This window comes from Rutilus rutilus (assembly GCF_951802725.1).
Source record: "Rutilus rutilus genome assembly, chromosome: 16".
Lineage (NCBI taxonomy): Eukaryota > Metazoa > Chordata > Actinopteri > Cypriniformes > Leuciscidae > Rutilus > Rutilus rutilus.
Window position 1 is genome coordinate 1735802 of NC_140224.1, and position 12484 is coordinate 1748285.

Below are 12484 nucleotides of genomic sequence, written 5' to 3' on the forward strand. Positions count from 1 at the left end.
CTGTGAAATGCAAGTTATGCACTGAGGAAAGTATTCGATGTCACTTCAGCTGAAAGGGAGACTTCACCGATTAGCATTAAGCTTTGTGTCGGTCGAAACCCGGTAGTATTTTCGCATGCCCGTGCTTCCCTCCCTCATGTCCCCCTGAGACCAGAGATTTCTGTATTGTGTGTCAATGATGCAAAAATGGTCATTTATCGTCATCAGAGGCTCTTTCTGTCCAGAGGCGAGAGACTACAGCCAATAGGAGGAGCTCGTCCCGCATGTCTTCAACCCGCCCACAGGGGGATCTCACCATAACACACCGTCTTTCAGTTTCAGTCGACTAGTAGCCTAGCTGTATCATTTCTCCCGACACTGCCCTCTGTAACCGGGAGGCGTGGCTTGGGCGTGGCCTCGTAGGGCAGAGAAGCAAGTGCATTCTGGGAGTTGTAGTCTTTCATCCACATGAGCCAAAAAAAAATTTTCTGGCTTTTCTCAGCAGTCTAGAAGGCACCAGCTTCTAAAATAATTTCACATTTCTACTACATAAATGACCCAATTTAAATACACATTCATCTTTCCAGCGGTGAAGTATCCCTTTAAAGGTCATCAATAGAGGTATAGTTGTTCCCCACCAATCGCTGCACAAGTGAAGGTTACGTATGATGACGAAAGCACGTTAGCGTTAGCCCTTCTGGAACACATAGAGAATGCATTACAGTGTCTGCAGAAAAAATATCTTTGTATGGAAGTTTATGGGAAATCAGCCAAAAAGAGGCGGTACTCCACAGAACGAGACTCGCCGCTGATTGGACTATATCCAGAGGCAGAACAACAGTGACGGCTAGCGTAACTCTGAGGTTGAATCATGGGTTGAATGTGAATGTGATTGAAAAGTCCCTTTCACACTTTGGTGGTGGAGCGTCGCCCTATCGCCCTAATGAAGACACCGGCCCTGACTTCGTTCAGCAGATATGACACAGGCCACTGTTATCGCTTGCTCTATACAAACAGCAGCTGGTTATGGGACTTGTTTTTAACCGTGTAGGTGATAAATATCATAATATATTAAAGATGAAACGCCCTGAAGTCGAGATCAGAGCTCATTCTCACCTGTTCCGGCTCTGATTGCCCGTGTCTGTCGTCTCCCCCGTTTGCTGCTGGTATTTGGTTCGCTCCAAGTGCTCCATGTAACTGTGGATCATCTGCAAACACAAACACTCACGTTATCGTTTGACGACACATGCAAAGGCATCTTTTACACAAGCACATGGTTCTTACCTCTGTGTGTCTCTGATGGAGGGCGTTGTACTCTTTCTTCAGCTCGGCTTCCCGCTCTTCTAATCGTCCAACTAAAAACAGAGGAAAGTTCACTTGTGTTTTTGTGTGTTTAAACGCAGGTCTACTGTGATCTTGGCTTTTCTGTGTGGATCTAAACAGGACAGAAGTACCACGCTGTAGTAACAACACACAGCCAGAAGGGGGCAGAACTGACACAGAAATAAAACGGCACAGGAAACTTTGTCTCTCAGTAAATCTCTCATTATGATGTGTTATAACACTAAAACCTTAGAAACCACACCTGGGATAAACACACCCCAACAATATAGAAGGAAAAGTTCACACATACATGAAATGGTCATATTATGAACATTGTTTTGAAACAGTGGGAAAATTCCCACATGACCTGATGACTGTGGATCTTGTGGTCTATCATCATCATCAAATATTCATGATGCTGATTAATGGGTTTTAAATTTGACTATCAAGCCTCATAAATAATGTCTTCGACTAGTTTCAGGATCCTCGTCTCACATCCTCCGTCTGTAATGCAACTTAGTGACGGTAGTGTTGACAGTGTAAGATTACTCTCTATGAATCAGTTTGATTCTGTATCAGTGAATCGATTCACAACTCTGATTCAAAAATGTGTTCATGTCAAGTTTTATGTTCCATTTCTGTCACATTTTTTATGTTTTTGAAAGAAGTATTTTCTGCTCACTAAAGCTGCATTTAATTGATCAAAAATACAGTAACTTTTTAAAAAAATATTATTACTATTAGTAATCAGCTGTTTTCTATGTGAATATACAGTAAAGTGTAATTTATTCCTGTGATCAAAGCTGATTTTCAGCATCATTACTCCAGTCTTCAGTGTCACATGATCCTTCAGAAATCACTCTAATATGAGGATTTGATGCTCAAGAAACATTTATGATTATTATCAGTGTTGAAAACAGTTCATATTTTTGTGAAAGCCGTGATGCATTTTAATTTTCAGGATTCTTTGATTAATAGAAAGTTCAAAAGAAAAGCATTTATTTGAAATAGAACATTATTTTTGTAACATTATAAATGTCTTTACTGTCACTTTTGGCCAATTTAATGAATCCTTGCTTTGAAGTTTTAATAAAAAAATTTTTTTATAAAAAAATAACTTTCTGACCCCAAACTTCTGAAAGGTGGTGTACCTAACATAAGCAAAAATAATTAAATATCATTCTTCCAAGTTTTCACTGACACCAGTGCAAAAAACCTGCCTTGTCTATTGCATCTACCTTTTTAGCTGCATTAAACATGGCAACAAAAGCTGTTTTGGTCATAATTATGATTCCTGGGGAAGAAGTAATAATAAAAAAAGAAATCAAAATTAAAAAGAAATTGTACAAATGTAGAACAGTGTAGAAATTATAAAGTCTTTGTAAGGTTGATTTGCTATAAATCTAGGCATTTGAAAGTTAGCTATGGGAACATAGTAAGTGAATGAAAGTGTGTGTCCATGACAGTCATTCATCACATCAGACACTTATTATATCAGACTGTATAATCCTGTGACTCAGTGGCCATTTATGGATACAGGAGGGAAACAGAAAATATTTCCGTTAACCACAAAATGGGAAGTTCCTGGACAAACACAATTGATTGAACCAGAATGTTGAAGTGCAGGGAACACCGTTTTTAATCCTCGTTCAGGACACTGAAAGAATTGATGAGATTCAGTAGATGTGTGTGTGTGTGTGTGTGTCACCTGACAGGAGTGTTTACGTAAAGTACCCTGAGCCCAGCCTGGCAGTAAAACACGGTCATACACACATCATGTGGCCGAGTTCAGCAGCCCTTAATCTGTAATCCAGTTCAGCCCGTTCTCAGTTAAACACTGTGTGTGTGCAGCCCTGTGAAATCCCTGTTATTTTCCCCCAAATTCCAAATTTTTCCTTTCATTTTTTTTTGGACATTTGGACAATTGTAATGGTTAAATTAAATTTTAGTAATCAGAAAGAATGTCTAATTAATTGAAATCATGAAACTTAGACAATTTAACAATAATTTATTTAAAAAAAAATTCTCTTCTAATTACATGTTTAGGGTTATATGAAATACATATTTTTTTCTCAAATTCCTTTTATTTTTTCCCAAATTCCACATTATTATTTTTTTGGGGGACTTTTGGACAATTTTAATGGTTAAATTACATTTTAGTAATCAGAAAGCATGTCTAATTAATTGAAATCATGAAACTTATAAATTATTGTTAAATTGTCTAAGTTTCATGATTTCAATTAATTAGACATTATTTCTGATTACTAAAATTTTATTTAACCATTCAAATTGTCCAAAAGTCCCCAAAAAAATTAAGGAAAAATGTAAAAAAAAAAAAAAAAAAAGGGATTTGAGAAAAAAATATGTATTTCATATAACCCTAACTAAACATGTAATTAGAAAAAAAAATGTTTAAATAAATTATTGTTAAATTGTCAAAAAAAATAATTGTTTTTAAATTACATGTTTAGGGTTATATGAAATACATATTTTTTTCTCAAATTCCCTTTTTTTTTTTTTAAACCAAATTCTGTTTTCTCTATTCTGGATTCTATTTTAATGGTTTAATCTGATTTTAATAATAAATGATTTAGGAATTCTATGATTTTTTTTTTTTTTTTTGAAATTCTGTGTTGTGCATTTACATTTTTCTGCCAATCAAATTAAGCCATAAAACAATTAATTTATCTTTTAATCATATAAAATTTAAATTTTTTGCCAAGCAAAAACACGGAAGACAAAATGTGATTATTCCTTAAAAATAAAGTTGAATGAATGAATGAATGAAAAGGAAGATACAACTGCGTATCAAATGAAATGCCATGTTTATTAAATATGGAGCTCAACGGCAACATAAAGGAAGAACAGTAGCGGCCCTAGAATAGAGCCCTGAGGTACCCCGCAAGTTATAGGAGCAGAAGAATGATGATGATTCCCAATTTCCCCTGTGAAAGTTCTGGCCTCCAGGTGCGAGGAGAACCAACACAAGGTCACGTCATTTACCCAGACACACCGGTCACGGCAGTCTAACAGAAAAACATGATCCTTCGTGTCTTAAGCTGCACTTGAGTCCATGGTCAGCCGCTAATAAAATGCACATTTGCTAGAGCGCTGAGGTGAGGGAAAGCGGTTCACTTACTCTGATCCGCGTAGTTCTTGGTCTTGAGCTCCATCTGTCTGGTTTGAGCCTCCAGAAGCTGCACACGGTTCTGTAGATCCTTCTTGTCTTGCTCTTGCAAGTCCTCATACTCAATATATCTCTAGAGGAGACAGAGAGAGAGATTTTACACACACTGACATATTCTACAGGTACAGTTTTATGTTTCTTCTGCTCTCCAAGGCTGCATTTATTTGCTCAAAAATACAGTTAAAAATAGTAATATTGTAAAATATAATTTATTCCTGTGATCAAAGCTGAATTTCCAGCATCATTACTCCAGTCTTCAGTGTCACATGATCCTTCAGAAATCACTCCAATATGAGGATTTGATGCTCAAGAAACATTTATGATTATTATCAGTGTTGAAAACAGTTGCTGCTTCATATTTTTGTGGAAACTGTGATACATTTTATTTTTCAGGATTCATTGATTAATAGAAAGCATTTATTTAAAATATATTTTTTTTAACATTATCAGTGTCTTTAATGTCACTTTTGATCAATTTAATGCATCCTTGCTGAATAAAAGTTATTTATTTTTTAATTAATTTATTTAATTCATTTTTAATGTTCATTTAAGAAGGAAAAAACAGCCAATTTTCTGCGACTTTCTCCATTTTTTTTGAAGTATTTATTCAGCATTTTTGGATGATGACACAAGTATATCTCGCATGGGATGTGCTGACCAGACACACAGCAGGGTCAGGGCTCTTGGTTACTCCAGAGAATATAAAAGTCAAGTGCAAAACACAAGGTCAACACAGCAGTCCGAGTGGGACGTGAACCAGGGGTCGTTTCCATGATTGTGCAAAGCCATTTAACTCTTTCAGCTGGTGGAAGCCAGAGACCGATTGCTAGAATCCCAACAGCTGCTGATCCGTCATTCATTCCTGCTTCACTCTCTCATACACTAAAGATGAACGAGCCACACACACCTCTATTGTTAGATGTCACCCAAGCCCTGCAGCAACATGAATGAGCGCAATGGACCACAACACTAAGAGCTCCAATGAAATTCACAATAATGAGAGACAAATATGCAAGTTAATATGGTGTATATGCAATTGCATGAATAACTGAAAATTACCAAGAAAAATAATATACAATCAGACAAATTACTGCATTGTTACTTGGTAAACAAATGATGAAATGAGAGTTCATAATGACGCCTCTTAGAAATCAATAACATGTGTTTCTTTTTCCTTTTCCAACGCCAGGCCAGTTTCTACGGCTATGTTCATGGCTTATGGTTTAGTTCTACAAAAGTAAAGCTGATGCATATGCATGCAAATATGGTGTATATACAAATGCATGATTAACTGAAAATGACCAAGAAAAATAATATTACAATCACACAAATTACTGCAATGATGATTCATCTAAGATATCAAATGACATATTTGTTTCCTTTTCCTTTTTTTATGTTCATGGCGAGAGTCAGGTTTAGTTATACAAAAATGTAACTAAATAAGAAACCTTAAGATTTTATTTACTTGGTTAAAACCTTTTCAAAAGTATCTACAGAATAACACGATTCCTCAAAATGAGTAGAAGTATTATTTATAGTCCAGTAAAATATTTTAAGAGTGTATTCTGACAAGATGAACACTTTGAGGAATTTTCCCCTTGATAGTAAAAATGTCCATATATAGATCCATCTGTGTATATTTGGTTATGTTGTGGGAATATATATATTATTTCCAGAAATTGCTGGTGATTGTCATTCGGATGAGTTTTAGATGTTTGGTTTCTTGCTAAAATCCAGGTGGATTTTGGCCCTTTTGATTTCATGGAAGAATTCTGCAAAAAAATGTTTCAAAATGTTTAAAGTCGCCCTGTGGTGAAAATCCAGCTTTTAATGTTGTTTATGTGTCTATGTGGTGTTTTTAATGTGCTTTAAGACAAAGCATGTGTAAATTCATAAGTCGACACCATTGCTGAGTATTTCCTCCTTAAAACTGCAGTGAACCAAAGACAGTCTCAAACACACGCTTTGAAATCGCTGGTGTTTCTGACGTCACAAACTACCTTGTAACCAATCAGATCAACGTGTGATCGTCAACCAGTGGATCTCTGAGCTGAGTGAGTGAGTGGAGGCGGGGTTCATTTGCATATTCATAGAACCGCGCATACTAAATGAGGCAAGGGTGTCGAGTTACATTCAACATATTTAAAGGCATGAAGACATTTCTTCAAGAAAAAAAACATTTAAATATGTCTATTTGGTGATCAAAGATGAGTTAAGGTATACAATTATTGACTACAGATTCTCTAGATGGGTTTTAATCAAGCGGCAACCTCCCCGTCTCTCTCTTGAAACCAACACGGAAGTGAGTTAAACTGCAATTCATTGACTGGCCGCTTGGCCTGGCTGCAGAAGTGAGTCAAATCTGTATCTCCCTCATGTTAAAATTACCAACTTTACAGCAGAAAAAAATATGTTTACAGCCTGGATCTCTATGTGGCTTTGGTCTATACAGCTAATTTTGCCCTTCATAACAACTGTGAGGGGGGTGAATTATTTTATAACTCGTCCGTTTAGTTGATTAATATTTAAATTTAAGGGTGTGGCCAGTGGCCACTTGAGTGACAGATGGATTGCCGCTGTCAGTGCTAGCCGTTTGTCTGCTGTTACTAGCCGTCACTTCACCTCAGCAAATGTTGCTGCTGAACTTGCCATCTCTGCAGTGTTTGTGCTTTTTTTCGGGATTATTTCATACAATTTAATACTTGGGTACAAAGCCCACGTTTTTGGATTCCGTCGTTATCGTTCGAGAGAACAACCAGCGCTGTATTTCAGTTGTTTTCCTCCGTGAACCTGCACTAATGGATGTCTGACAATTTCGTTGCTTTTTGGGGTTTTCAAATTTAAAACGTCAAAAAATACTCGTTCGTTCTGCTCTCACGGAACAGATGGATTATAATATGCTTATGTACCGTCGTCAGATGAAATCATGCAGGCGTCGGCGCTTTCTCCGTCCATGCAATAAATGCACATGAATGAGCGCGGATTTTCTAGCGTATTTACTTGCACTTCAAAGGCAATATATCTATGGTTTAACCCATTTGAGAGACGGCCAAAATCAGAATTTAAAATGGACTGAATAAGCTCTCTACGAACTTGAGCAATGCCGCGCTGACGGACCATGAAAGAGTGACGGACATGTATGCACATAAATCACTGTCACACACAAACACTCTCGAAGTAATACACAGTCTCACTTGTAGCCATGTCTTTTAACTATTATAATATTTCGAAGGGCAAAAATAGGAACGTTTAATTGGCTTTACATCATCAGCTAACTCGATCACGTCGAGCTAGGTGATTTCAGATAGCCAGGTCAGCTCCACTCACGCCCCGCCTGTTTGCCTATTTTCTGTTATCCGGGAGTGACGCAAGGCCAAGATGGCGACGGCCGGCTCCGCCCACTTTAGGCTTCAAAAATGCTCTTCAGAAACCTACGGGTGACGTCACGGACACTACGTCCATATTTTTTTACAGTCTATGGTTTTAATGTGTAGACCAAATGCAACTTGGTTTTCTTTTATATATATATATATATATATATATATATATATATATATATATATAAATTGAATGCTGAATAGGCTGGATTTTCCTAGTTTGTCTCAAGTTTAATTGCATATGTAAAGACAACATTCATTGGCTTCCACATACAGACTTTGGATTGGTGATGTTCTGTAGGCTCCCAGAGCCAATCGTATGCCTTGGTGATGTTCGGTTGCCTCCAAAAGTCGTACATATGAAGCTGACAGAAATGCGTACAGACAGTTTTTGTGCGTGAGAACTTGAAACCGGATTCTATTGTTTATCTTCAGTTGGATTTTTTTGCTCGATAGTATTCATGTACTTCTGTAGCAAATACAGATATCATCTAGGCCTATATGAACATCAGAACCAATGACTTCACAATGCTGTCTATTTTAGCTGTAATGCAGTTACAGATAAAATCCAGATAAAGTTCGTGTTCATGAAAGCCAGACAGGGTTTGCGCTATCTTGACTCTAAAGAGTCTGTTCGATAAAAATAATTTAATGAAGATAGGAAAATGTCCTCTAAAATTAATTTGGTACAAATCCTTTAAAATTCCATGTTTTCATATTGTGTCATAGGCTTACATTTCAGCATCTAGACCAGCAACTGATTAAAGCTATAGCACAACAATTAATGGGATCATTAATGGTACTTTCCAGGCTTTGAAATAGTTCATATTTCTGCTTCATGCCACGAGGATGGGATTTTTCCTTATTTCCAGGAAGAGTTACAAAATTCTCAGCAGCATTTTCAGAAAAAGGTGAAGTGGAGTCCTTAAAAAGGGTTATACTACAGGGCTGCTGAATGCTTGAATCTGATTGGTTGATGAACATTTTAAGGTGTGCAGTTATATTCAGGGAAACTCACGGCTAAAGTAGTTCCTGCAGGTTTCGACCGCATTACAGCTCCATATCACTACGCCAAATGATTTCAGTTATTTCAGATGAACCAAAACCCACAACGCCACTGACCACGCAAATACAGTAAACAAAAGGGTAAAAACGACAAATTATTTACATGTTTTTATGTTATGTACGAAAAGCACATACTCTCTTTCTCCTGCACAAACATACACACATACAGTACAGACACACACTCACACAGAAATGTGTGACGCTGCTCTGACAATTTTATCAGTAAAATAGTTCAACAACTTGAAAGCTACATGACATTTCTCACTAGCGAGGAAATAACGGTGTTGTTCTTGAAGCAGATCAATTTACAGTTTCACTATTAGAGACGCTGATGCCGAACACTTGAGAGACTCTTAATTCTCTCTCTCGCTAATAACTCACTGCATCAATAACTGCATCAATAACCGCATCAATAAATGCATAAATAACTGCATTAATAACCGCATAAATAAATGCATAAATAACTGCATTAATAACTGCATTAATAACCGCATCAATAACTGCATTAATAACCGCATTAATAACCGCATTAATAACTGCATTAATAACCGCATAAATAACTGCATTAATAACCGCATAAATAACCGCATTAATAACCGCATAAATAACCGCATAAATAACCGCATTAATAAATGCATTAATAACCGCATTAATAACTGCATAAGTAACTGCATTAATAACTGCATTTATAACCGCATTAATAACTGCATTAATAACCGCATTAATAACCGCATTAATAACTGCATTAATAACCGCATAAATAAATGCATAAATAAGTGCATTAATAACCACATAAATAACCGCATAAATAAATGCATTAATAACTGCATTAATAACTGCACTATTAACCGCATTAATAACCGCATTAATAACCGCATTAATAACTGCATAAATAACCGCATAAATAAATGCATAAATAACTGCATTAATAACTGCATTAATAACCGCATAAATAACTGCATTAATAACTGCATTAATAACTGCATTAATAACCGCATTAATAAATGCATTAATAAATGCATTAATAACTGCATAAATAACCGCATAAATAAATGCATAAATAACTGCATTAATAACTGCATAAGTAACTGCATTAATAACTGCATTTATAACCGCATTAATAACTGCATTAATAACCGCATTAATAACCGCATTAATAACTGCATTAATAACCGCATAAATAAATGCATAAATAAGTGCATTAATAACCACAAATAACCGCATAAATAAATGCATTAATAACTGCATTAATAACTGCATTAATAACTGCATTAATAACCGCATTAATAAATGCATTAATAACTGCATAAATAACCGCATAAATAAATGCATAAATAACTGCATTAATAACTGCATTAATAACTGCATTAATAACCGCATAAATAAATGCATAAATAAATGCATAAATAAATGCATTAATAACTGCATTAATAACTGCATTAATAACTGCATTAATAACTGCATTAATAACCACATAAATAAATGCATAAATAACTGCATTAATAACTGCATTAATAACTGCATTAATAACTGCATTAATAACCGCATAAATAAATGCATAAATAAATGCATTAATAACTGCATTAATAACTGCATTAATAACCGCATAAATAAATGCATTAATAACTGCATTAATAACCGCCATCAGTGGCTCAATCCTCCTTCACTAGCTCTAAAATGATGTTTTGGAATTAGCATCGGAGACGTGGGATTAGACGCATAAGAAATGAGTCCCACACACAAGAGCGTTTTAAGGACAAAACCTGACAAATGTCTTAAAAAACAACATCTAAACCACGTTTTGAGGTGTGGTAACCCAAGTATAAGCGGAATAATTAACTCCGGGCCGTTGGAATTGAATTACAGTATGTGACCGCATTACCACCTCAGGTGTGCATTATTTTTTCAAATGATTCAACGGCCCATTGTCAATTATTTCTTACGTAATACATTTTATCTGGTTAAACAAGCTTACGTCTTTAGTCTACAGTGCTCCTTAAACTCAGATTCTTGAATACAAACAACACAAACTCATGAGGTCATCTTGCCTTTATCACCCCTAAAAGTGTGAAGCACATACAGTATATTTGTCAACCCAAGCTATTAATTTTAACCAGACGGCTACGTGCGTCTGCAGCTCACATGAGCCTCTACCTGATGATGTTATCAAGCAAACTTCACACGGAGAGAAGTGCATCTGTGTCGTGTCTCTGCTGATAAAAGGAGGCTCCGGGACATCAGAGAGTCCTGACACACACGTGTGTGTGTGAGGGTCTTATGATCTCAGAGCCGCGGGTCAAAACTGCATATCCCTGCTTAACCTCGGACTAAACCCTGCAACATTAACATCATAACAGATGGAAGCTTTCAATCCAATTCAATTCACATTTATTTGTGATTTTTCACAATACACATCATTCCAAAAGCAGCTTTACAGGAAATGCATGAGTCAATTTAGACTGATCTGTTATCAGAGGTGACTGTCTAAGTTATGCATTTCAGAAATGTACATGTACAAAAATCACAGTCAGCTAAAAATGTATTCATTTAAAAAATGTAATAATGTAAGGCAGAAACAATGAGCTCATTGAAGTAATGAAGTACTGCCTACTTCCATTACTACACTGTTAATTTGTATTATTTAGAGCAAATAAGAGTCCATAAACATCCACAGCATGAAAACATAAAAACTCGATAGTCCGATTCTCAAACAATATGATTTTACTCAGAGAGGACGCATTAAATTGATCAAAAGTGGCAGTAAAGACATTTATAATGTTACAAAAGATTATATTTCAAATAAATGCTTTTCTTTTGAACTTTGTTCAAAGAATCCTGAAAATTTACAAATTTAACGGTTTCCACAAAAACATGAACTGTATTCAACATTAATAATCATAAATGTTTCTTGAGCATCAAATCCTCATATTAGAGTGATTTGTGAAGGATCATGTGACACTGAAGACTGGAGTAATGATGCTGAACATTCCCAGGAATAAATTACACTTTACTGTATATTCACATAGAAAACTGATGTTTTAACCGCTTTTTTGTTGCCTTTTTCCCCCAATCACATCTTTTAGTAATCATCATAAATTAGGTAGGCCTATCAATTTGAAATCTTAAACACTCAAAATTGATCCTGTGAAAACTTTGAAATTGGACATTGTCATATCACAGATATGGCACTTTGAACACTTTTAGTTGGCGGTGTCATATTTCATATTACAGAAATTATTTGAACTATTTTATAAACAACTTTTTAAATCTCAAGTCTCAAGTTTAAGTCTCAAGGTTCTATATTTGGCAGCCCTTTTATGATAGAAGTGATATTGTGAAAGAATTGTATTAATATGTTACAGGAGAACGCATACAAATTTTTGTACTGAATGTGGGAGTCACCGGGTGGCTAATGCTCGTATTAAGCCTAATCAGAATCTCATAGGAACTTACATTTTTGTGATATCAACTTCAAATTTGGAACCCAAATTGGTTAGACATATGACTTTGACTTTACAGGAATTTTAGAGTAAAAAATATTTAGTGAAATATA

At 35.7% G+C, this 12484-nt stretch overlaps 1 protein-coding gene across 2 annotated transcripts in view; it reads right to left on the bottom strand.

Annotated features, from left to right (window-relative positions):
• The window catches only part of spag9b (sperm associated antigen 9b), a 94165-nt gene that overhangs the window by 59809 nt on the left and 21872 nt on the right, over positions 1-12484 (bottom strand). For both annotated transcript variants that reach the window (XM_084434982.1, XM_084434981.1), the window contains exons 2-4: positions 4442-4562; positions 1264-1334; positions 1096-1187 (exon numbers count right to left, since the gene is read on the bottom strand). In XM_084434982.1, coding sequence (XP_084291108.1) covers positions 1096-1187; positions 1264-1334; positions 4442-4562 — 284 coding nt within the window. The remainder of the gene's footprint in view (positions 1-1095; positions 1188-1263; positions 1335-4441; positions 4563-12484) is intronic.